This window comes from Carcharhinus amblyrhynchos, chromosome 10, assembly GCF_965287045.1.
Source record: "Carcharhinus amblyrhynchos chromosome 10, sCarAmb.v2.hapA, whole genome shotgun sequence".
NCBI classification, from domain to species: Eukaryota; Metazoa; Chordata; class Chondrichthyes; order Carcharhiniformes; family Carcharhinidae; genus Carcharhinus; species Carcharhinus amblyrhynchos.
Genome location: NC_137333.1, coordinates 76,573,537 through 76,601,385, shown reverse-complemented (window position 1 = coordinate 76,601,385; position 27,849 = coordinate 76,573,537). Strand labels below are relative to the sequence as shown.

The following is a 27,849-nucleotide window of genomic DNA, read 5'->3' as shown; positions in this document are numbered from 1 at the left end:
CTTCTTATGACAGGAAATGTTTGCCCCAAGATAAGGAATAGTTTTAGACCCAATTTGATGGTTCTGCTTTGCAGGCTAAATAAAAATAATCCAACTGCTTCTGAAACGCGTCTATTTTGACTTGTTCCAAGCGAAAGTTTAAGACATCCCAGGAATAATCTGCCCAGTCTTGGCATTCAGGCCACGAGAGATCGCTGCTTGTGAATGAAAAGGGACAATGTAACTGATTGGCAGTGTGTAGCTGTTAGGAACAGTTAAAGGATTTGCACAGTTCGTAAACTTTCCGAGCCCTGGTTAATCTGGGATCAATTCATACAGAAAAGAAAAAGTTAAATGTTCAGTCACTTTGTCCGTGCTGTCCGTCAGCAGATTGCTGCGACGTCACTGGGGTGTAACATTTCCGAGGCGAGTTGGCAGGGACGGTATAAAAGCACAGGATGCTGACTGCGGAGTAGAAATTACTCGAGTCTAGTCTCAAATTGCATTGGATGCACTGTTCATGACCTGAGATTTTGTCTTATTCTAGTTATTTGTGAAACGTGTTGTGGTAAACCGGAGCTGATGTGAAGAGCAGAGCTTTAGGATAGCCCTGGGGTGTTCGCATTGGAGATGTAGCCGACTTCACACCGTGGCTGTTTTACACCAGATCTCCATCGTGCTGACACAAGAGGAACGATAAATAATCTCTCCGGGGAAAGTCGTCTTCATTCAAGAAAACGTCCATGATTCATCCCCAAACAAGAAGCAGGCACTTGTTTCACTTCAAGATGTTCCATGTTTTGATAACATTCTTGCTCTATAGTCAGATCGAAAATTTAGTTTTAGCGCGTAAGTAATATTTTATTTTACTAATTCTGGAAAAAACCTGGCAAAACGATGTAGTTTCTTCCAATGTGTGAAATATGCAAATTGCTTGTCTCTCCTTCGGCAATATAACCAGATGTTGAAGCAATCTAGTTATTTTATTGCAAGGATGAATTCTTATTTATACCAATTTCAGGGAAACAGATGACTTGATTTCGAAAGCGGCATGCTCCCGATTGCAGTAAGGAGTGTCTAACGGGAACTGACTATTCCAGGAACTGAAATTTCTCGGTATTTGAGGTGTGGGTAGCCTGCGCTGTAGGTCAGATTGTGGTGCCTGGAGTTGGAACGAGGAAAAAGCTATCTACTTTCTCAGCATAGCAGCTCGTATTTTTAATGTTTTAGTTAATGGATAGTATTAAAAGGAAGTAAGTGCGCTTCATTTCACAAAACTCAGCTCGTAATTCTTGAAGTACGCCGTGTTCCTCAGTGGGAATGTGCGAAGGTAGACAAATCCCACTCACGTTTTCTTTAACCTTATGTTAAATTATTTGATCCCCTGGTACCTGATGTACAGTAAACCTCACTCGGCCTCGTCGGAGTCCCATTACTAAAGCATTGGCAATTCTGTGAGCGATTTCAAAGGGTGCAATGGTTAGTAGCTGGCTTCTGGATTGCTGCCCTCGGGACTCCCCTGCGGTCACCCCATCATAGCTTCTGCAAATCGGCTGTAGACTTGTAACTCTCGACCCGCATCGCCTGCAGGTTCGCAGTCTACCTTTTAAAGGTCGCGGGTTGATTTGAGACCTGGGCAGAGGGAGGCAGCACTTTTCTTTAAACTTTGCCTCTGTCTCTTTGCTAACCATTCATCTGCACTGAATTGTAAGATTGCCAATTGGACCTTGTCCTATCATTTTTGGAAGCGGAGAGCTACATTCGTTTGCACGCTTCGCTGCTTCTTTCCAAAGATGGAATGGTGAATATAGTGGAAAAGATATTATTAGTATTTGCCCTTACACTCTTGTAATTAGATAATTAGTGCCGGAGTATTCATTAATACTTTGTAATGTCCAACACAGGCAATAGGACACTTAATTGGTTAACGGTAGAATTATTTTCAGTAATTATTTTTAGCACCTTATTTTAATCAGTGATGTTAGATATAATTTCACAAGCCGACGTATAAAAGCAGAAAATACTGCACAGATGATGCTTGATCCTGCTGAATATTTCCAGCATTTTCTATTTTTACTTCTCCATGACATACTTTAGTCGCTCTACAGGCAGAGTATAGAATTAACGTGAAGTGGCGCATCCACCTAACCTCCTGCCTGGTCTATTGAAGGATAACGTTAACCTTCCGCTTGGAGATGCAGGTAGGAGGGGGAAAGTGTTGGTGTAGGTTGCAGTTTTTGCAGCGCTGCGGGTGGGTTGAAGAAGCGGCGACATTCTGAGCGACATGAAGGCAGGAGATGTGGCAAAGGACTCGCACTCACAGCCAGTGAGGCCAATCTACCGCGTAGTCCTTCATTGCGGCTGGTATGCGCTCAGGCGCAGCTCAGGTAGTCTTGTTTTGAGGGAGGTCGCTGTGCATGAACAGCAGCTTCAAAGAGACAATAAATAGAATGAATGAAAGATCTGAAATGGACTCGGATCACATTTAAATCAGGCCAATGTAAAGATGCCCAAAACCAAATAAAATCATAATTTCAGCACCTCGGCAGCGATCAGCACTCCCCGTCCTGCCCGTAATTAGAATGAATATATGTTTAATATTGCAGATTGAACTGCAATTCATTCGTAGAACAACCATTTACTTATATATAAGATTCACCGATGTGATGTCTCGCACTGCTGCCTCACAACACCAGGGACCCGGATTGGGTCATTGACTGTGTGGAATTTGCACGTTTCCTCCGTGTCTGCATGGGTTTCGTCCGGGTGCTCTGCTTTCCTTCCACATTCCAAAGATGTGCGGGATAGATTAATTGGCCATGCTGAATTGTCCCTTGGTGTCAAGGGGATTAGCAGGGTAAATAGGTGGGGTTACGGAGATTGTTGCTGGCGCAGGCTTGATGGGTTCCTTCTGCACTGTAGGGACTCTAGATTCTATTTAAAGTTCAATCCCTCATAAGTAAAATACAGTAAATTATTCTAGGGTTCAGCTTCTGTTATGAAATCAACAGTTAATTAAATAGGTACATCACACCCTCCCCAGCGATTTTATTTATTTGCCGCAACACTCAAAAAACTTGACACCATCCAGGACAAAGCAGCCCACTTGATTGGCACCACATCTACAAACATCTATTCCCTCCACCACTGACGCTCAGTAGCAGCAGTGTGTTTTAGCTACAAGATGTACTGCAGCAATTCACCAAAAATCTTTAAGACAGCACCTTCCAAACCCATAACCACTTCCATCTAGAAGGACAAGAGCAGCACATACATGGGAACACCACCAAGTTCTCCTCCAAGCCACTCACCATCCTGACTTGGAAATATATTGCCTTTCCTTCGCAGTCACAAAATCCTGGAATTCCATCCCAAATGGCATTGTGGGTCAACCCACAGCACATGGACTGTAGTGTTTCAAGATGTGGCTCACCAGAACTTTCTCAAGAGCAGCTAGGGATGGGCAAGAAATGCTGACCAGCCAGCAACACTCATAACTGACAAATGAATAAAAAACATTATCCCAGAAAGCTGAGTGAATGTACCAATACCAATTAAATTCATTGTTTACTTATTTTCTGTTGCACTACTATAGTAAAGTGAAACTAAATTGAATGAATTAACAATCTATAAATAAAACCACTGGGAAATGTTTCAAAATTTGCTGGTAATTTCAACGGGGATCTGGCACAAACCGTACTTTTTAGTCTTTGTGTATATGTCAGATAGTAAGAGGTCTTACCTCTTAGCATAGGCTCGAAGTCCAAGGGTCAGCAATGAACCAACATTCATCCAATGTAATTTCAGGCACATATCACATCTGTGCTTCATTGATGAAAATGGAGAATAAAGCCACCCTTCTATCGTGTTTGTTCATTCTCCTCAATCAGTGGTGCTTTCTTTCACATCAGGAATTAATCATGCTCACTGTAGCTGTGACTCAGTGTAGCAGCATTCAGCAATTTTCGGCGTACCTATAGCGTCAGTTTTGGAACGTAGCGATGGTATACGATCCATTCCAACCTGACCAACTCCGAGTCATGCAGTTTTGTTGTGAATTAATCTCTCAGAACCAGCGGAGAGTTCTGCAGATACATAGTCATGTACTCTTTCAGAACAAGTCTAAAGGGCTCCCTAAGTATTTTAAACTAGACACAGCCCTAGAGTTTGTAGTTGGTTTCAAGTCCAGCAGTGTGAAAGGATTTCCTAAAGGGGGGAGGGGGCTGTCTGTGTGAGACAGCTTCCTCCAGTAACAAGCATGAATGTAGTGATGGTTATATAGAATGGAGACAGGTTGGACACTAAATAGGGATGCATGTGCTTGAATATCTATAGTTCAAAAATGATAAGTGCTTTACATTAAAGAAAACATTTTCATTGCTGTTTCATGCAATACAGTGATTATATAATTTGATACAACTCAGCAAGGCAACAGTGCTGACTTTGAAAGAGAAAACAGATTTTTTTGTATTTCTGACATTTGTGGATGTGCGATTATTTTCCCTAGCAGAAACATATATTTTAAATTGACCCTTGAGATTGTCGGCCAGCTAAAATAATTGGGTTGGCCAGTGATAATTTGAACGCTAGGCTTTGATAAGTCATCTTTATCAGTTGTTAAATTATACCACTTACAAGGAGGGCCTGAGCACTATGCCAATAATCACTGCAAATTTTAAATTTCCCGCATTTCTTTTTGATAGAATGGCACCTCCACTATTCAGTTTGAGCTGTATAGCACCACAATAAGCTTTAACAAAAGGGAAGAGAGAAACTTTACTTTGGAACCAGGAAATGTGGAGCCACAGTCCCCATTCTGAAACACACACACAGCAGGAGCATTGTTTCGTTGTCTGAGAGTGAAATCTTGGTAAATTAATGAGTGATTGATCAGCACAGTCACAACAGCAATTAAATGCACTTTTACTCTTTCTCACTTCCATTGTAGTAATCAAGCGGACCTAGGCAAAACAGATTAAAACAAACAGTTGGTTCCACTCTGATTAAACAACAATTAAGTTAATTTAGAATTAACATTCTTAATATTTATCCAGAGTTTAGTTTGTCTTCCTTTCAACATTTCGCTGCACACTAGACGTGGGATTAGAATGTGGCATGAGTGACAATCTCCAATATTTATGTGTTTTTTTGCTCTGTTGTGCAAACTCTGCAACATGTTGGAGCTTACCAAAATTTACCCTAAATTGAGGTCACTGCATCTAAAAATTTCACAGTATGGCGAAAGGGCCTTTTTAGTATGTCAATGTATGTCATTGCTTTTCACTTCTGATTGTTCTGTTCTCAGACCTCAGGACTTTCCTTTATATTTCTTCAGGAGTTCAGAAGGATTTATTTTACTCCATTGCACAGCTTTGAGCTAAAGCTACAGGGTGCTCAGAGAGATAGAATAATCTATCTAAATACTGTCTTCTTATATTTTTCGGCAACATGGCTTACAATGGACATACCTGTTGGCCTTCAGTTTTATGCAGGTTAAGATTCAAAGTAGCCATCATTTTTTTTCAGCAATAGAACTCTGATAGCTTTTCACCTTTATGATTATAGAAGGATTTATATTTGACAATGTATGGACAATGCATGAGAAGATGGCTAATGAGGCTTGAAATGTATGCAGAAGGACTACTGTGCAAAAGCATTGCTGAATGATTGATAACTTTATTGCGAGCTGATGGCTATTTAGATCTTAAAGGTCAGGGGCTCTGTACACATCATGATTTGTTAAAGTGAATTAGATTTGTGTTCTGTTAAAACTACTTTAATGTGATTCAAAATACATTGATTGACAAAATACAGCATCTCTCGGAGATTATATTATTGTCAAATTTGCTATGAGAAATTTTGACAGAAGTAAACTTTGTAATTTAATCAATTGTTTTTATTTACTGATATAATAGCAGGGCAGTGATACATAGATAGAATGTGCTGAATAATATCAATATTGCTCATAAGGTACTTCTATTTTTTGTCTGTACATAATATCAGCCTTTACAGTGTGTTACATATTTTAATAAAACAAAATTAAAGTCCTGCAGATTTGAAAATAAACTCTTACTTACAGTCACACACCATTAATTAAATGCGTACATGCAAAACTGACTTTGAATAGGTGAATCTGCACCAATAGTCTAGTCCTCACCATTTTCAGGACTATTTTTTATTTGAGTGAATGATGAAAAGTTTTCCTGAGTAATGAAGAATCAATACACCCGTGCAGGTTATTTAAGAGAAGGAGTAATATTGGAATTTATTTATGTGGCTTCAACATTTCTGTGTTTTTCTCAGCCTTCTTTGCAACCACAAAATCAGTTGGATGTAGGTCATTGCAGGGTAGGCTGCTAATGGTCACTAGGTGACAGACAAGCTGATAAATTACAATGTACTTTCAAATAGTGACCTTTTAAAGAAGCTTGTGCTAGAATAGAGGCGATAGGATTTAACCTCTTCACAGTATTGGCAGTAGAAGCATTTTCCCAAAGCCAATTATGCAGCTAAGATGGTTTACTATTCTCACAATTACTATACTTAAATGACAATTGGTTAAGATTATTTACATATGACTGTATGTAGGGTACGGATTCTATAAAGAACATCACATAATGTTTTTAAAATCCTGTCATTATTCTTATCTATTTCTCCTCACATATTCCATGAAGAATACATGATATGCACCAATATTTTCTCTGCTGAAAGTACATTTTGGATGTCTTCTTTTTCAAGAATTATAATCTAAAACAGTTCTGCTTATCAAGTTAAAGGAGATCAGTGCTAAGAGAAGTAATACTGTTTCATTTCAAGTTTTCATGTTAAGTGTTCAACAGGCCTTCGAAAACATAGTTTTTGTGCAAAGGGCTGTGAAATTTGGCTCCCTAGTGTCTGGTTTTCAAAGCCCACAAGTTCAGTATTGTGTTCAAAATAGCAACTGTTGTGCTTGAGCATACTTCTGGTACTAGCAGCACTGGACATCATTTTGGTAAGGGTGGTAGTGTACGGAAGGGATTGTCTGCCAGAAGTTCAGAATAGACCGAACTTGACATCAATCAGCAAACTACTTTCTCCCAGCATAAATGAAGCTGTATTTATTCCCCTTGGACTACAGCATAGTAGTGCGAATGAGCAGGGGTGTGACAAAGCAGGACAATCTGTTGGAAGAGGGAGGAGAAAGAGTGGAGAGAAGAGTTTTTAGCAGGAGGTCAGATCCATCCAGGACAACAGGAACTTCAATCAGGAACAGCAGGTGGAATTTAAGTATTTGCATAACAGTCCCGAGGGTGAAACTGAAAGTGGTTTTCTGCTTTCTTGTTGGGAACTGATGCCCATGGTATTCATATTAAAATTTAAAGGGCCGGCCAAACACATACAATGGGTAACATGGGGGGGAGGTATGTGTTTCCATTGGAAGATCCTGCTATTAGGTAGCAGTTCAGGACCTCTTCTGGGGCAGGTGGGACCTGTACAAGAGAGATGGGTTACACCTGGACTACAAGGGGACCAATATACTTGCAGGGAGGTTTGCTAGCATTATTGGGGAGGGTTTAAACTAGATTTGCAGGGGGTTGGGAACCAGAGTGCCAGAGCAAATAGTGGAGCAGGGTTGAAAATAAATGATGTTAAGAATTCATGCAAAATCACGAAAAGAAGGGTTGTGTGTGGTGGTAATAATCTTCTGAGGTGTGTCTATTTCAATGACAGGAATATTTTGGGGAAGGCAGACGAGCTGAGGGCATGGATTGACACATAGAATTATGACATTATAGCCATTAGTGAAACTTGGCTACAGGAGGGACAGGACTGGCAGCAGAATGTTTCAGATGTGATAGAGGGATGAAGGGTGGGGGGTGGCATTGCTAGTCAGGGAAAACGTTACAGCAGTGCTCAGGCAGGACAGATTAAAGGGCATATCTGCAGAGGCCGTATGGGTGGAGCTGAGAAACAGGAAAGGTAGGACCACATTAATGGGGTTGTATTATAGACCACCCAATAGTCAGCGAGAATTGGAGGAGCAAATCTGCAGGAAACATAAAGTTGTGATAGTAGGGAATTTTAATTTTCCACATATAGATTGGGACTGCCATACTGTTAAAGGTCTAGGCGGGTTAGAGTTTGTAAAATGTATTCAGAAAAAATTTCTAAATCAATATATAGAGGTTCCAACTAGAGAGGATACTATATTAAATCTCCTATTAGGAAATGAGTTAAAACAAGTGATGGAAGTGTGTGTAAGGTAACACTTTGGTTCCAGTGATCATAATACCATTAGTTTCAACTTGATCTTGGATAAAGATAGATCTGGTCCTTGGGTTGAGGTTCTAAACTGGAAAAAGGCCAAATTTGAAGACATAAGAAAGGATCTAAAAAGCATGGATTGTTTCAGGCTGTTCTCTGGCAAGGATGTGATTGATAAGTGGGAGGCCTTCAAAGGAGAAATTTTGAGAAGTGCAGAATTTGTATGTTCCTGTCAGGATTAAAGGCAAAGTGAATAAGAATAGGCAACCTTGGTTCTCAAGGGATATTGGAACTCTGATAAAGAAGAAGAAAGAGACGTATGACATGTATGGGCAACAGGGAGCAAATAAGATGCTTGAGGAGTATAAAAAGTGCAAGAAACTACTTAAGAAAGAAATCAGGAGGGCTAAAAGAAGACATGAGGTTGCTTTGGCAGTCAAGGGGAAGGATACTCCTAAGACCTTCTACAGGTATATTAAGAGCAAAAGGATAGTAAGGGATAAAATTAGTCCTCTTGAAGATCAGAGTGGTCGGCTATGTATGGAACCAAAAGAAATGGGGGAGATATTGAATGGGTTTTTTGCATCTGTATTTACTAAGGAAACTGGCATGGAGTCTCTGGAAATAAGGCAAACAAGTAGGAAGGTCATGGAACCTATACAGATTAAAGGGGAGGAGGTGCTTGCTGTCTTGAGGCAAATCAGAGTAGATAAATCCCCAGGACAGGACAGGGTATTCCCTTGGATCTTGAAGGAGACTAGTGTTGAAATTGAGGGGCTCTGGCAAATATATTTAAAACGTCGGTATCCACAGGTGAGGTGCCAGATGGTTGGAGGATAGCTCATGTTGTTCTGTTGTTTAAAAAAGGCTCAAAAAGTAATCCGGGAAATTATAGGCCGGTAAGTTTGACGCCAGTAGTAGGTAAATTATTGGAAGGAGTACTAAGAGATAGGATCTACAAATATTTGGATAGACAGGGATTTATTAGGGAGAGTCAACATGGCTTTGTTTGTGGTAGGTCATGTTTAACCAATCTATTAGAGTTTTTCGAGGAGGTTACCGGGAAAGTGGATGAAGGGAAGGCAGTGGATGGACTTCAGTAAGGCCTTTGACAAGGTGGGGACTTCCGCATGGGAGATTAATTAGGAAGGTTCAGTTACTAGGCACACATGGAGAGGTAATAAAATGGATTAGACATTGGCTCAATGGAAGAAGCCAGAGATGGTAGTGGAGGATTGCTTCTCTGATTGGAGGCCTGTGACTAGTGGTTTGCCATAGGGATCAGTGCTGGGTTCATTGTTGTTTGTCATCTATATCAATGATCTGGATGATAATGTGGTAAATTGGATCAGCAAATTTGCTGATGATACAAAGATTGGAGGTGTAGTGAACATTGAGGAAGGTTTTCAAAGTTTGCAGAGGGATTTGGACCAACTAGAAAAATGGGCTGAAAAATGGCAAATGGAATTTAACGCAGACAAGCGTGAGGCATTGCACTTTGGAAGGACAAACCAAAGTAGAATGTACAGGGTAAATGCTAGGACTCTGAAGAGTGCAGTTGAACAGAGGGATCTGGTCACAGGTGGATAGGGTCATAAAGAGTGTTTTTGGTACATTGGCCTTTATAAATTGGAGTATTGAGTATAAAAGATGGAGTATTATGGTAAGGTTGTATAAGGCATTGGTGAGGCCGAATTTAGAGTATTGTATACAGTTTTGGTCACCTAGTTACAGGAGGAATGTAAATAAGGTTGAAAGAGTGCAGAGAAGATTCACAAGGATGTTGCTGGGACTTGAAAAGCTGAGTTACAGACAGAGATTGAATAGGTTAGGACTTTATTCCCTGGAGCGTAGAAGAATGGGGGGAGATTTCATAGAGGTGTACAAGATTTTGATGGGTATAGATAGAGTGAATGCAAGCAGGCTTTTTCCACTGAGGCTAGAGGAGAAAAAAACCAGACAGCATGGGTTAAGGGTGAAAGGAGAAACATTTAAATGGAATATTAGGGGGGGCTTCTTCACACAGAGTGGTGGGAGTGTGGAATGAGCTGCCAGATGAAGTGGTGAATGTGGGCTCACTTTTAACATTTAGGAAAAACTTGGACTGGTACATGGTTGCGAGGGTGTGGAGGGATATGGTTCAGGTGCAGGTCAGTGGGACTAGGCAGAAAAATGGTTCGGCACAGCCGAGAAGGGCCAAAAAGCTTGTTTCTGTTCTGTAATGTTCTATGGTTCAACAAATCCAGATAGGCGATACAAGAGTTGTGTGGACAAGCAGGGAAGCTCTGTATCAAGGCCTTAGATTGCATACGCATTTTCATTCACTCTGGTCAGTTTTTGCAACTCTTCATAACTAGACTCCTTGTATTCCCCCACCCACCCCAATCACTGATCTACTAAAATTTATTGTTCTCGAAGCTGCCACCACAAACCCCACTCCCCCAACATCATCATGTGTTTTCCTTCACAAGTATAATTTGAATTGTCCACACAAAGACATAGACAGTCCACAGTTCAGCGTGGCCTTCCTGCAGATTCTCCACCAGGGTGTCAGACAGCGGCAGGAGGTGTTTTTCTGGGCAATGACAACTGGAGACACCCCTGCCTGTCCAAATTGTTGCAGGTGGAGATCACAGAGGAGATAAGCAATTATGGGGTCCACCATTATAGGTGCAGTGCCAGAAAAAGTCAATGAGCTCCTTCAATCTGCCCGGGTAAGTGGCAAGTTGTCACGGGATTGTCCCTTATGTGGGCATCAGGCCTTGTATGTATATGAGTGTGCTGCTAGATTAAGCAGGCAAATGTTTGGTCAGCCTCAGGACCACATGGTACTTGAGCATGTCACAAATTGGCTTGAGTGATTTGATCCTCACCATCACATTGATGGGTCAGTATGTGTGATGAAAATACGTGCTGGCAAAGGAGTTGTTAAGCTTTTGTTAAGTCAATAATCTTCACTTTCTCCTGCAGGACAAGCAGGCCCATAATCAAAAGCAAAGGACAAGACCAGTGGTACTTGATCTCAAGATCCTCACCCCTGTTGAGGAAGAAGCCCTCTAGATTGCTGGGATACGGGGAGGCTGACCCATTGCTGATGGCAAGGCTGAAGTGGCAAGGCAGCAGAATGAGAATGCACCCAGCCTGGTGCTGCCATGTTGAGCACTTAGGACCCTGAAAGGAATTTTGCTGTGGTCGTATATTCTGTGGAACTTTTAACTTTTTTTTTGTTCTCCTTTACAGTTACCCACATCCAGGCTCCAGGCCTAATCCACTGGAGACTGAAGACTCCACCTCTGGGTATAATGACACTCACTACCCTGGGGATGCACCATCACCCACCTCCCCCACACCGGCTCAACTGCACCCACCCATGTCATGAAGAGATCAAATTTAGAATCTGGGACACATCCTGGTGACCGCAGTAAAGACACACCCCAGCAACTAAGGGAGGCTATGACAGCTCCATGCTAATGGTGGGCCTCTGGTTGCAACCACAAAATCCTGCTGAAAATGCAGCAAAGATTAGAGGAACATGTGGTAGAGTTGCCAGAGTTTATTTGCAGCTTTATGCTGAGTATGGAGGGATTCATCCATACCAATGGTTCTGCATTCTCTCTGACATGCAAGCACATGGTTTCCTCCATGGAGAGCTTGGTGATTGTTATGGAGAGCCAGGTTTAGCAGTCAATTCAAATGCACTGTGACCTGCACTCTGTTGTTCTAGCCATTGACTCCATACAGCAATGGATAGGTGAGAAAGGGACAAGACACCTCTCTCCAGGGAGGTAACATTGCATATTCTGATAGAAAAGGAGCGTGAGCCAGTTACCCTAGAGCTTTCTCTCAAGACACTTTCAGGGTGAGCAACTTCTTATGTCCACCCGCCCCCGCTACCATTGATCCCATTGCTTCCAGCAGACAAGACCAAGGAGGTTGCCTCTGCATCCATGTGAGACACCCCCAGTAGGATGGGGCATCACACTCATCAGCCTGCTGATGTTGGGTCCCTTCCAAGACATGGTGGTAAGAAAAGAAAATTAAACAATTTATGAACACAAAGATGGCACAGATTTTTTTTGACATTCTCTGCATATAAATATTGTACAATATATTGTTTCCACCTTATTCGTGGGGTCCATTGTTATCCTTTTTAGGGACTTGATTGGTCAGTGGCCTAACTATACTATAATGTCACATCGTTGGCACTAGTGGCTGCAGTGGAACGTTAGACATCTACTTTATTGTATAAGAGACTATGTTGTCGTTTGTTGATGCCCAGTCTCTATTTAATGTTTATGTGTGTGTCAGTTTTGCTGTTCACCAATCGGATTTCAGGGAAGATGCAGGTTCCGCACACACTCCATTATATGAAGTGCCAAGGCCTGAGATTCTGTTCTGCAGGAATAATTAAATTGCCTTATGATAAAGATGCAGCACATTCTGGGATTTTGGTGATTATAGGCTTTTTGATGTACGCCCACTGACACATCAGTTCTCCAGACTAACAGTCTTCCGTCGCAAGTGTGTGTGTGACAGATATCCACTCCACTTGCTATTCCAGGTAGTAGAAGATGCAGTTTCAGATATAATTTCTTGGAGGGGGTACATGAAGGTGGTGGTGAGGGGTGGATGTTGGTGGGGGGATGGGGGTGTGTTGTTGGTGGAAGTTGGCATGGGTTGGTGGACACCCTGAACAGGCAAATCTGTCTCACAGCTAGGAGAATAGTCATGCAGGTTCCTCAATCTTTGTTGAATACTATGTATGTGAGATTGTTCCTGGTATCCATGGCTCCGGCATCCATTAGAAGCTCATTCACATTCATGTGTTCTTCCTGAGGATCCCATTCATCTTCATCAAATCATGCAGAGCACAACATACGATGACTATCTGTGGACACTGTGTGGTTCATAATGCTGAGCCCCACCTGATCTGTCAAGACAGTGGAGTTGCACTTTAACATGCCAATGATCTGTTTGATGTCGACTTTGGTGTGGATGTGGATTTCATTGTAGCAATTTTCCACTGCTCTGTGCAGAAACTTCATAGTCCCATCAACCAGGTTTGGAGGGGAGAACCCTTGTCATCCATATTCCAGTCGTCAATCTGGGCAGGGACTTTGAAAAGTTCAGGATGCTATGAGTTCTGCAAGATATACAAGTTATGAGAACTCACTGGCAAATGAGTACAGGCCTGCATGATTCTTGGCCCATGGTTGCCAACCAGTGGGACCAATTAGAGAGTGAAATCACTTGCGGTTCACATTAAAATTTATTTATTAGCGTTACAAATAGGTTTATATTAACACTGCAATGAAATTACTGTTAAAATCCCCTAGTTACCATACTCTGGCACCTGTTTGGATATAGTGAGGGAGAATTTAGCATGGCCGATGCACCCAACAGGCATCTTTTTCGGGCAGTGGGAGGAGACCAGAGCACCCGGAGGAAATCCACGCAGACATGGGGAGAATGTGCAGACTCTGCACAGACAGTGATCCAAGTCAGGAATCAAACCCAGGTCCCTGGCCTATGAGGTAACAATGCTAACCACTGTGCCATTGTGCCATCCCATATGCCACAGGCTGTTTCCAAGGAGCTGTTTTACAACATGAGCATTCTCCTTCCAGTCATTAATGTTAATGCTACCAAGCTTCAAAAAGAACTCCAGGGTGTTATCAGTACGACTCCTTGCATGCCACAGAAATGTGTAACGATTGCAAAGCCCATTTTGCTGGCTGCCTGGCTGTCATCATCAGTGATGAACCTAATGAACACATTGGCACAATGGAAGAGGGCATTGTTCAACTCTTTGTTGCATCTGAGTGTGGCAGCTTGCGACATGCCACACAAGTCATTTGTGGAGCCCTGATAGCGGCTGATGGTGAAAATATTGAGTGACTCAGTCATTATGAAGACTACTGGCATGGAATTGCTGCCAATTCCACATAACTGCAGGTTTTACTGCGGTTTTCAGTGACTGGCATCTGGTACATCTTCAGGTAACCCTGGCATTGTCCCTTGGTGATTTAGAGATTGTTTGTCCACATCCTGAAGATATGTTACTGAGTCAGTGAGATCAATGGCAATCAAACTGTCAGCATCCAGCTGGTTTATAAACATAATGCATTTCTTGTAGGTCCATGTCCTGTGTCCTGGCAGTTGTCAGATGCCTACATTTCCACACAGTCTGCTATGCCATCTATATTTGAGCCAGCAGGAACTAGAAGGTGTCTACTCGGTGACAAGGGTGATATTTTGATTTCCGTCAGTTTCAATTCAAGGATGACATTTACTGAGGGTTGTGAATTTCTGTCAGTGGTCCTCATATGACTGAACAGGCCTATTCTTGACCGACAGATATTTAGGGGCAGGATGTCATATAATGTACTAGGACTCAGAGTGCTGGATTTGCTTCTTTACTTCACTGTCACCTTTCTGTGCAATTATTAATGCACTGGGATTCAAAGCATGATGCAGCTTGATGGATAAGTTGTTGCCATTTTGAACAATTGGTAGCATTCTGCTTCCAGTCATTAATGTCAATGCTGCCACACTTCAAACATAACTCCATAATGTCTTCAAAGCATTTTCTTGGTCCTCCCCTGGAATGTTGGCCATTTGAGAGTTGAGAAAATTTCAGCCATCTGGATACAGCATCCAGCCTATTGAAGTTGATTTTGCAGGAATTTTATATGAATGCTTGTGGAGCTGACTTCAAGAAGGACACCAGCATTGTTTGGTGGTGTTCCTATTGAATCCAGAGGATGCGGTGGATGTATTGGTAATGGAATTTCTCCAGCAGTCCACAGGACAATTTTAGCATGGCTGATCCACCTAGTCTGCACATCTTTGGACTGTGGGAGAAAGCTGGAGCACCTGGCGGAAACCTATGTAGATATGAGGAGAATGTGTGAACTCCACACAGTCACCTAAGACTGGATTCAAACCCAGGTCCATAGCCCTGTGAGGCAGCAGTGCTAACCACTGTAGCACCCTATGAATTATGAGCACAGCCTGGATGGTAGGACTGCCTCATTCAAGGGATCGGCAAAGTGCAATAGCCTCTTCACCACATCAATGTGACACTTCAAGGAGGGTATCCTCTGATAACATGACCACAGTGCACAGCATGCTTATAACCAAAGCCATGTTATGACATAAAATGTGATAGAGGAAGCTGTTGGTAAATTTTGCTGCTTGAACTGCTCTCAAGAGGACAGTCTGTCTCTGTCACCTCCAATGTGATGCCAGCACCAAATACTCCACAACTGTTCACTCTACAACACCCTGGCCCAATCCTCAATCACTCCCAGCACCTAACTCTTCTCATGACTCCTTTCCATTAAAGTGTAACAGAAGTCCTTTTACCTCCTCTCTTACCATTAAAGGCTCGAAACAGTCCTTGCAAGTGAAACAGCAATCTACATGTACTTCTTTCAGTTTAGTGTACTGATGTCACTATTCACAATATGGTCTCCTCTACATTTATAAGATGAAACACAGATTGCGTGAACTCTTTATTGAACACTTCCGCTCAGTCTGCAAGCATGACCCTGAGCTTTAGGTCATCTCTCATTTTAATTTTCCGACTTGCTCTCAAGCTGATATATTTGTCCTCACTTCCTGCAGTGGCCAAATTAGCTACAGACTTCTCCATGGTCTTTGGCATTAGCTGAAGCCTTTCTGGCAGACTTGCCCATACACCAGGCATTTCCTTATCCATACCCATTTGCCTGCTTCTGTAGGCTGTTCCATTAAATCCTCATCTGTCTCTGCAGCAGAATTCATGTCCAACCTCACTCTTTGTGAGCTGATAGCTATGCTTTCCTTGTCCCCTTGTCCTGTGCCTGATGGCTTACCAGATTGAGATCATGCCTCTACATTATCCATTAAGGTATGGTCAATGTAGATACCTGAGCCGGTGGCTAGTAATGTGAAAACAAGTGACAATATTTCTTCTTTATCTCTGCCTTCCTGCTCCTTCATTTCTTATTCTTCCATTACGTTAGGCCAGGCACAAGGGTAAGGTTGGGGGAAGACAGTAAAAAAATGTGCATGCTTACATAATTTCAGCTGTAAATCAGAAGAGATTTTTTGGTGATAGGTTGTGGGTGTTGCTGGCTGGACGAGCATTTATTACACATCCCTAACTACCCCTGAACTGAGTACGTTTCAGAGGGAATTTTAAGAATCAACCGCTTGCTGTGGATCTGGAGTCACATGTAGGCCTGATATGCACAGTGAGAAAAAGTAGAATAATCATTGAAGTGGAATTATATAAATGAATATATCTGTGTTTAATATTGAAATAAGGGAAGAAATATGGTAGTAATCTGCTGTACTCAATCAAAACACTTAACAGTAAAACAAAACTTTTGCAAATTAATATTTCTTACATCTTGGGGATCTCTTTAATCTTTGTGGTTAAATCATTAACACTACAGCTAAACTAGAGAAAATATTCTTACATTGTTGCAAATTAGAACTCATTTCTAAATGCAAGGCACTAAATACTACATCAAAGATATTTAAATAGGACAGTATTTAATGGAGACATTGGGGCAAGATCTCTACATTGTCTCTTTAAGGCTGACCATAAGGCACTCAACTGGGCAGTGTCAGGCCTTCCCGGGGATCAAGGACCCCAGGGGTGGAAGTCCCACCCGCTGAGAGCTGCTGGCAACTCTATTGAATGGCAGGACCATTGGGGAGGCAGTAACTGCTGCTGGTATGACACCCACCCGAGACCTAGGATCATTGCTGGATCCAAGCTCATATGTGAGTGCTAGTGGGATGGAAATCTCAAGGAGGGTAGAGGGAAATATGCAGCAAGGACAGAGGGTGGCTTTCAGTGGCTCTTCTCCATTCCCGGCGTTGGGTCCTTAGATCAGATACCATGTAACTTTGAACAAGGAGCCCCTCCTGGCAGCCCACAAGCCCCACAGTTTACTTTATGGCTTTCCTGCATTGCTGGTTCCCACTGTAGCTGCCTAAGTATGCACATCAGCTGAATGAGACCCTTAAATGAGCTGTTCATAGCTTTTCCCACTCAAAACTTTATTGGTCCCTACAAACCACCCTCCCACCTGATTAAATCCCACACAGGAGGTGGCATTAAATTCTGTCCCGAAGTGTCAATTTGTTTCAATCTTAGCACTATTCCTCCCCCCAGTAGTAGGTAATTGGTTCAAACCTTGTTACTTCACTACAGTACTGAATGAAAGATGTATTGATGGACATTGCATTTTTTTTGGTATAAAATATTAAATCTAAACATCAATTGCCTGTGAAGTTGGAGGTAAAGGATTATATAGAACTATCTGAAGAACAATAGGAAGATCTTTTAGTCAAAGTTTTCCCAGCCAAAAATAGTTTCACAGTAAGATGCTTAAACTAATTTCCTGTTTGAAGCACCTTACTGCAAATTAACTGCTATATTTGCCTTTATAAACAAGAGTGATTGCACTCAAAAATTAATTCATATGCTATGAACTGCTTTCAGATATTCTCAGGATGCGATTAAGTGCTATATAAATGCAACTTCCTTCACTGTGTGATGCTGTCAATTTTATTGTGAAACAGCATCCAATTGGTTCAATTTATTCCACAACCAAAAGAGAACGTTACGTAATCTACTATTTTAGTGTTATGAGGAATGGATAGTAAATAGGTAAGTTTCTTGGTGAAAGTGATATTTGGTCATTTCTATATTGAATGTAATATAAATCATTTTGTTTGTCTCAGTTGAGTGATTTCATTAGACCTCCTGATTGGATGGAAAGTATCAGCCCGACAGAGATTATCATTGTTATGCTTGTAGTGTTGGATAGTTGAGAATTTTACAGATTGCAGAGGATGCTTAGCCTATTTACTGGAGTGACCATGAAACTAAATTTGGGAGAAATACAAGGGCTGACCTTTCATTTGACTGCAGAAATGGGGCCAGAGGGTAACAATTGTGCACATCCGGCTGAACTGCTGGTATGTTCCCATAATGTCAGGTAACCTATCAAGGCATTGATAGCAAATGCAATTTTCCAGTCGCGATATGGACACCCACTGAAGCTGTAACTGAGTTGATGAGGTGGGGTGGGGGGGGTGCAGGGACAGCCTCCCAGCTGGGGATGCTGTGCTCCATTGTTAAAGTTAAATCATCCATCACTCCTGCTGCAATTGCTAGAGGGCCACAGGTGCAGCCACAAGCTGCCCTGAGCTGGGGCCCCTGCATGATGATATGGGGCACCTATGCTCATTTTTTATTTTTAATGATTGAATTTTCTTCAGTGGGCCCCTCATCTTGAGATACCCTCTTGTTTCCCTGCCTATAATGGTAACTCCCACCTCTTACAATGGAGCTGCAGATCTTTCAATGCTGGAAGGCTTCACACCTTGAGAGCCCAGCTTTCATCTGCAATTGGACATGTGCCGCCTCCTTGAAACTCACCCGCTAGGTCCCAGCAGTGGCATTTGTGGGTTACTGACTTGTATTTCCTCCCAATGATAGAAAGAAAATTCAGCCTCATAGTTCAGATATGAAACTTTTTATTTTAATGAGGAATGTTTTCTTGTCATTAAAGCTGATGAACACAAGTTGAAACTGCTAGTTATTTTTTTCCGTACAGTTTTTTTTGTTTTCCAACTCCAAAAAAGAGAAAGTGAAATTTAAAAATATCTGCTCTTCCTTGCTCATACTTACTATCCCAGCGGCAAATATTTGATACAGTTGTGATGTTAACTTGTTGCAATGGAACTGTCCTGGAATGTTGGATTGACTGAAGAGTAAGCACCCACTCTATCAATTACTTTCAAACTGCTGATCACTGGCATTCATCAACTGAAAAGAGTCACCTTAAATATCAGCAAAGTGCTGTAAAACTCTGACGCACTACTTGGTTGTATTTTTTTCTCATTGGAAATCAAAGATTTCATGATTTGGATGTTTCAGTTAATCATTACAAGCATAGTGAAGTTAGGACCAACTAATCATTTTTATTGTAAACCACAAATAGATTTTTATATTTTTAAAGTGCAGCTTACTTTTTGTTTTAAATTGCAAAACTCCAAGGTTGATTATACACACACAACTCTAAAAATCCAGAAGTAGCTGATTAGGCTATACAAGGGCTTAATTTTTTTAGATTTCCACTCTTGATAGCTGGATGGCTGGAATTGGTTCCATTTTATTTAGTTAAGACACGTGTGAACCTATTGTTATTGCAGATGTGTCTTAACTGGTCAAGTTCTGCTATTAGGGCAATTTAAATTCACTTAAATCTGCCCTTCACAAGCATTTATGCATCTCTCATGAAAATTGTGGTTCCCACATTGTAGGTTAAGGCTATTTGAACAGCCAAACTGGGGTCTGTTTGGACAAATACATTAATATCAAATGATTCAGCAGATTCAGGTTTCCTGTGTGATTCACACCCCACCCACTCCCTCCTGCTGCAAAAATGGGATCTGCCAGAAATAGGGGCAGGACTTCTGCAAGCCAGGAATGTGTGAAAATGCAGTGTTTTCAAATTGTTCTAATAACTCCTTATTTCTCTCTTAATGTTCAATATCAGTTTTAAACTGATGACTTTTCTTCACTGATTTGTCAGTTGTGTATGTGATTTCTGTCACTTTAAGACAGTACAGCAGAAGTGAGTCATCTGATTTGAGGGACCAATAGAAACTGAGGGCGAGATTTTCTGGTCATGCTTGCCCCAAGAGCGGAAAATTCTGCCCAAGGTCAACAGACCTTTGCATTGTCTGAGCCCTAATTCCTGTGGCAGGCAGGATGGGAAAATGCTACCTTGAGTGAGTGATCACATCAGAGGGTGGAGACCTCAGGCAGAATCTTCTAGAAACCGTGTTCTAAAAGCATGTCGGCAGCCAAGGGTTGCGAACTTCTGTACCATGTTTCTCATATCAATAAATACTTCCAGTTCCTAACAAAATCTGAGGCCTCTCATAATAGTTCCAGAAGCTGGCCACACAGAATATAACGTAAAGAGATAATAGTCTTCCCCTATTCTTCCCTAGTAATGCAGGTTTTGTGGCACAGTAGATAGCATCAAGCTTCTGAGCCATAAATTCCTGATCAAGACCCACTCCAGGGCTTGGTGATCACCGATGGTGCATTCATAATGAGGCTGATCAAGTTGACCATCAGCCTAGAAAGATTTTCACTGTGCCTATGATTGATGGTAAGCACAGAAGAGTTTTCTGGTTAGCCATGTTTGATGTTGAGTGCCACCCCTCAAGCTCTAGCCTTTGGTGATAGGCTAGTGACCTTTCCAGAAAAAAACTGGAAACAAACATAAGTATGTGTTTCATGCATCTGTAGGTACAGGAAGAGAATCAAGAAGAAGGAGATGCTCCCTAATGCACTCTTGAACCTTCCATGATACACTGACAAAGCCTCCTCTCCTTCAGTGGAACAGCTTTCTTTTGCTTATTAGTTCTTTCCCCTGGTATCATCTTGGTGAATATGTGATGTGTAATTCCTATGGCTTCAACATCCTTCTATAAAAGAATGCCCAAAGCCATCAACAGAACTCCACCAGCTAGCCATTGCTCTGTGAAAAATTATCAGAAGCTTCGGTATTTTTAAGTTGCAATTTATAAAATCCAAAATAATACCATCCTTTTTAATGGCATTGGCTGACTCTGTGCTTGCTTTCCATGAATTATGTACTCCTTGGCTTTTCTGTTTTTACATCATATTCACCAACATTCCTTTGAGTTAATATTCCCACTTGTTTTTCCTCCCAAAATGCATTGTCACATACATTAACTTGCATGTACCACCTGTATACGTTCTCTGTACCCTGTCTGTCACTCTGAAATCCAGAGCCAAAACTCCTCCTTTACAAATAAATTTAGAACAATATTTCTATGACACAAGGTGAACATTTTCTTTCAATATTGGATACATCTTGAGGTTCAATTTGTCTTTTTTTAATCTTATAACTTGTGTGAGTGAAGTTATTAGGTTATATAAAAAACAGCTATTTTAGCTCCATATTAAAATTAACACGAGCCAAGATTTTCCCAAAAGATTCAGCTGTCCCTTCACTGGAGTCTAAAGAAACAACTCAATTCTAGAGCTATGGAAAAGTTGAATGGAATTTAATTAAACATGAATTGTTTCAGGCTGCTTAGGTACTTAATGATCTTTTGCATTGATATTGTGATTTATGCATATTATTGGGCTTTAGAAATGGAATAATTTATGATGCGGCCCTTTCAAAAATAATAAATCTTTTGGTTCAGTGATTTATAGTAGGGGTTATTCTGACAAACTATGATAGGTGCCACCACTTTGCAGCCCGGAGGCCAAGATTTGATTGTATTACTGCATGATCTGAGGAAATACCTTTTGTCTTGCATTTAAAACAAATTAACTTTAGAAATTTGAGAGTAATACATCTACCTCTATTGTCTAAAGGATTAGTTCCTGTTTATACTCTGCTATTTTAAAAGTGTTACATCCACATAATATGCGCTACATTAGCTACTTATTTAACTGGCTGAATTATTTTCCTTTGGGATGTGTTTTATAAACTATTTGTTTTCCATTGACCATACTTTTTGTTGTTTGTTAGTTGGTGCAATAGTGATGGTCAGATGAATCTCTTCTGATTTTTTTCTAAGCTGGGGTCATGCCCTAGGGTCTTTGGACAGGCTGCTCAAATGTAAATATGTCAAGGCCAATTCCACCAAACCAAATATAGGTTTACAAGTTTTTAAAAATCTTGTTTTGCTGATTACACATCCTTGTTCATTAAGTTTTTTGAAAAATTAAAATGTAAAGGAGAAGACACATACAGGAGTAAATGCTGGATGAACCTATCTTATCTTTAATCATCATTAGAGATTTGGTGGACATAATGATTGCGTTATGATCTCCTATGGCCTACCTGCCATCATGATTTATATCCAACATATGCTTGTTTATTTTTATAAAAAATACCTTATGGGACATCTTCCTAGTCTGTTGCTAGAATCATATAATCCCTACAGTGTAGAAGGAGGCTATTCTGTCCATCGAGTTTGCGCCGACTCTTTGACAGAATATCTTACCATCTATTCCCATAACTCCACATTTTTGTCCCACTAAGCCTCCAAACCTATACATCTTGGGACACTAAGGGGCAATTTAGCATGACCAATCAACCTAACCTGCACGTCTTTAGACTGTGATGGAGACTGGAGCACCTGGAAAAAACCAACACAGACATGGGGAGAATGTGCAAGCTCCACACAGACCCAAGGCTGGAATCAAACCTGGGTCCTTGGCACTGTGAGGCAGCAGTGTTAACCACTGTGCCACAGTATTACCTAGTTTTCCTTCCAAGATTCCTTTATTCTACATCTGTGTATATTTACTTTGGTGCAGGATTTGGAAATGGCATAACGTACTTCAGTTAAATAATGCTGTCTTCTTGGTCAGCATTTTCTATAACCTAATTAAACTTAATAATGATCATTTGTGGTGTTGTAATAAATGCTTCAACAAATTCAATTCAATAGAATTACCATGCTGAATCCCCACTATCAACATCCTGGGGGGTCACCATTGACCAGAAACTGAACTGGACCAGCCATATAGATACTGTGGTTATCGAGCAGGTCAAAGTCTAGAAATCCTGCGGCAAGTAACTCACTTCCTGACCCCTTCGAAGTCTGTCCATCATCTACAAGGCACAAGTCAGGAGTATGATGGAATACTTTCCACTTGCCTGGATGAGTGCAGCTCCAACAACATTCAAGAAACAGCATAGTGGCACAATGGTTAGCATTGCTGCCTCACAGCGTCAGGGACCCGGGTTTGATTCCTGACTTGGGTCACTGTCTAATTGGGGTTTGCACGTTTTCCCTGTGTCTGTGTGGGTTTTCTCTGGATGCTCTAGTTTCCTCCTGCAGTCCAAAGATGTGCAGTGTTAGGTAGATTGGCCATGCTGAATTGTCCCTTCGTGTCATGGGGACTAGCTAGGGTAAATGCATGGGGTTATGGGGATAGGGCCAGGGTGGGATTATGATCGGTGCAGACTCAATGGGCCGAATGAGCTCCTCCTGCTCTGTAGGATTCTACAATTCATACCATCCAGGATAAAGCAGCCTGCATGATTACTGTACTTTCCACAAACATTCATTCCAGCACCAACAAACAGTGGCAGCCATGTGTACCATCTACAAGATGCACTGCAGAAACTCACCAAGGTTCCTTAGGCAACACCTTCCAAACCCAGGATAATTAGCATTTAGAAGGACAAGGGCAGCAGAAACATGGGAACATCATCAGTGTGGGTTCCCCTCCAAGTCACTCACAATTCTGACTTGGAAATATTTCGCTGTTCTTTCACTATCGTTGGGTCAGATTCCTGGAACTCTCTCCCCAACAGCACTGTGAGTACATCTACACCTCAGGGACTGCAGCAATTCAAGAAGGCAGCTCATAACCACGTTTTGAACGGCAACTAGGAATGGGCAATAAAAGCTGGCTTAGCCAATGATGCCCACAACCTGCAAATTAATTAAAAAAAGAATAATTTAGGACAGACATTAGAAAGTATTTATTTACACTGTAGGTAATCAACAAGTAGAATAGTTGCAAGAAATAATGGTCCATGCTATGTAACTAGACACCATATGGAAAGAAGGAGGTATTCCAGAAAGACCAAATCAAGTGGTCTTCATTCTTTGAAAAGTATGTTCTTACTATAAAATATGCATAATGTTCCAGTGGAAACAGTTTTCACTGTAAAGGCAGTATAGTTTCACCACACCAGCCCCCATCTTGCAGTTTGATCCTATTGAATTGAATATGGATCTTCAGTAAATACATCTATTATTTTTTTTGATATTACAATGGAGATTTGCTGCATTTGAATTTAAAATAATTTGGTGCATATTTTCATCCTCATTGTCTGATGGAATGGACCACCTGCCCATTGTATAATCCAACTTATTTTCATTCTTTTTGTTTTATTCCAGGAATAAAAAAAACAGATAGGTTCTACAATAACCACATTTCCATGTTTACCAGAGATCTTAACAAATAAGATCATGCAGCTTTGAATTTAAAATTGATCCTTATGTTACCAGTGGTGTGGAACAGGTGCTTTGTTTCACAAGTGGAAGCTGTAGAAGGAAGAGATAAGCAAGCAGCCTACAGCTGGTTTGTGCTATAATAGTATGAAATGATTAATGTACTTTTGTAAGGATTGTTCTCTGAGAATTACAAATCAAACATCCAGAACCTGAAGGTTAAAGGGTTCTGTTGTCTTAAACCAGCGGCTGTGACTTTATGATTGATGATGATTTGAATATAGTTGTGTTGTCCAACTTACAAAAATGTGTTCTATATGCGTGACTGCAGTGTTTTTGGCTTAACAAAAAACCGTCTGTTAAAGTTAGTAGGTCATTAAAATACAATACAGAATATGAACAGGAGGAGTTCATTTTGACTATTTGACTTTTGGAAGCATTCAAAATTTTTCAGAGTATGCTGTGGTCTTTGTCTAGCAACTGAATTTTCAGTTTCAAAAACATATATTAGTTAATTCACTATGGCCATCTAAAAGTCGTAATAGTCAAGAAAACTAAAATGTTATACTGCTCTCCTTCCTTGTCCCAGGTGGTTCTCAGGAAAGTGTTCTGGTAAACTGATATTATATCATTTAACAGAAAATAATACAGTGCACACTGAAAATGTCAAAAATACTTTTGAGAGCTGGTGTGGATGGTATGTACTAAGCATGAGATAGAAGGAAAATGTATTCAGATAGAACAACTAATACACTAAGTAGTGTTTCTTAGTTCAAGTTGAATAAGGATTATTTAGTTTCTCAGGCTATTTTAATTAGCTTCTCAAGTCAGTAATATCGAATCAGCGCATTAGCTGTTTGTAACTGGTAAATGTGAGTTGTTTTTAAATGTATCAGTTCAGTTAATTAAGCACCTGCTTGGATAAATCTTCACTTCTGCATGATAATCTGGCCAGTGTTGATATTTATTCTGAAATACCTGCTGGCTATAGAACTCAAACAATTTTCATTCCATTATGTAAGCATTACGTAGAGTGGATTATCAACAAATTGGAAGACCACCAGGTAGGTCTGTTCCAGAGCTGTCAATTACCAACAATAGTTCAAAAGTAGCACTGACAATGAGTCACCTAGACTTGAATTTTAGCTCTATTCTCTCTCCACAGGTACTGTCAGACCTGCTGAGATTTTTCAGCATTTTCTGTTTTTGTTAAAAAGTACTTCACTGACTATGAAGTACTTTGAGAAATGAAATGGGTGCTACATAAATCCAACATTTTTCTTTTCTTTTGAAGCTAACCAGGATATATCGGATTGCTGGTATGTTTCTCCTCATTGCTTACCCATATTTCAAGCAACAGTTTGTGTCCAGGAGACCTTTGGGCAACATCTCCTGTAATTGTATTTATTACTAAGTAAGGTTCAATTAAACGTGCAGTACCTTTAACATTTTTTGATACAATGTTCAAAAGGTGTGCCTTATGACCTGCACTCACGCCCTAGAGCGACCTTTGCCATTGGCCGCAAATAACTGGTGTGGATCAGTTCACATTGAGTATTTATTCTAATTTATCTCATTTAGAAATAAATTATTTATTTTAACTTCTTATTTAGTTTGTTAATTAATTTTATTCTAATGATCACCAGATCTACCCTCAATAAATATTATAAGATACTGGGCTGACAACAAAAAAAAGAAAAATAAAGAGAATATTCTTTATCTCAGGTAATTAGGTTTAAGTTTATTTATTAAGTTTATTTATTATTGCCACAAGTGGGCTTATATTAACACTGCAATGAAGCTACTGTGAAATCCCCTAGTCACCTCACTCTGTGTACTATTCAGGTACACTGATGGAGAATTTAGCATGGCCAATGTATCTAACCAGCGTATCTTTCAGACTGTGGGAGTTGGACTGTGGGACTCCAGTTGGTGGCTGGAATACGTTACTTGTAGCTATGTAAACCTCTGGTGTGACTTCCCATTTGGTATATTGTTTTCAGCTTTGGGCACCTTAGTTAAGGAGGATACAGGGACCTAGGAAGGGAAACATTGAATATTCACCTGAATATCCAGAAGCTAGAAAAGTTAAACTATGAGGATGCATGGAGTAGGCTTATGTTCGATAGATGACATGAAAGTGGGATCTAATTGAGCTGCTTAAAATGATTAAGGGGATTTATCTCTGATGAGGGAGTCCAGAAGAAGGAAAAGTAACTTTAAAATTAGAGCCAGGAATTCAGATGTGATGCCAAGAAGCACTTCCTCATACAAACAATAGTAAAAGGATTATGGGATCAAGAGAGATACAGAATTAAGATACAGATCTTACAGCTATGAATTACTTGAATGTTGAGGCAGATTTTAGGAGGCTGAATGGCCTACTCCAGTTTCTGTGTTCCTATAATTATGGCCCCATGGGACTTAGTTTATCTGACTTACTTAAGATAGAATCCCTTCATCATATTTGTACATCTCATATTTCTTGTTCAACTTACTGATATTTATAATTCCTTAGCCACTCATTTAATTGACCCATCAGTCTTTCACTTTGTCAGTTTTTCTTATACTTCTCAAGTTATATTGAAGTTGATATTATCAGTGAATTTTCATAATACACCAGTACTCATTTTTATATTGCCCTAGAACTAATCCTGCAGGACTTCACTACCCGCTCTCTCCAGCTCAAGCTTTTCCAATCTATTATCCACTTGAAGCCTATTGTTATGTAATTTTGATGCAATCAATAAATTTATTTTGAATCCTATTGGCCCTAATGGTCATTCTAATACTCAGCATTACCTGGAAAGAACAACACAGAAACAGACTATCCAACCTAAACTGTCAGTGTTGGAATTAATCCTTCACTGGGGCAATAATTCGAATTCCATGTTTCCACCAAGTTTCCATATTCCTTTATCTATTTTTCTTTCAATCATGGTCTGTATTCTAGTCGACAAATCTGGTTAGTACAGTGCACAATGTTTTGTTTGAAGTAGTATCCTGCTTTGTAAATCTCTTTGCTTTTAACTTTATAGGATCATAGCATCTCTAGAGTGCAGAAAGAGGCCATTCCTCATCCATTAAGTCTGCACCAACGCTCCGAACAGCATCCCACTCAAGCCCTAGGCTTGTAACCCAATGCTAATCCCCCAAGCCTACACATTTTGGGACACTAAGGAACAGTTTAGCCTGGCCAATCCACCTAACCTGCATATCTTTGGAGTGTGGGAGGAAACCGAGGTGCCCAGAAGAAACCCACACAGCCAAGGGGAGAATGTGCAGGCTCTACACAGACAATCACCCAGGGTCAGAATTGAACACCGGACCTCTAGTCCTGAGAGGCAGTAGTGCTACCCAGTACACCACATGTATGTCACTTTTTAACTAGACCCCTCAAAATTGGAAGCAGTCTGTTTTAACTACTAAATTTCATCCCTTCCTCATTTAAAAACTTTTATCAGATAAGTTTCCTTTAGTCCTTAGAATTACTACTGTATCTCGTATTTTAATACAATCTGTAAATATCGATACCAGTCCCTCTCGTTAAATATCTGAAGAATTGATATCAAGTTAATGGAAGTAATC

The 27,849-nt window shown here is 40.6% G+C and overlaps 1 protein-coding gene across 1 annotated transcript in view; it reads left to right on the top strand.

Annotated features, from left to right (window-relative positions):
* Positions 1–477: 477 nt before the first annotated feature.
* Positions 478–27,849, top strand: part of flt1 (fms related receptor tyrosine kinase 1) — a 203,900-nt gene continuing 176,528 nt past the window's right edge. Inside the window, exon 1 of the mRNA XM_080197406.1 lies at positions 478–828. Coding sequence (XP_080053532.1) covers positions 723–828 — 106 coding nt within the window. The 5' untranslated portion in view covers positions 478–722. The remainder of the gene's footprint in view (positions 829–27,849) is intronic.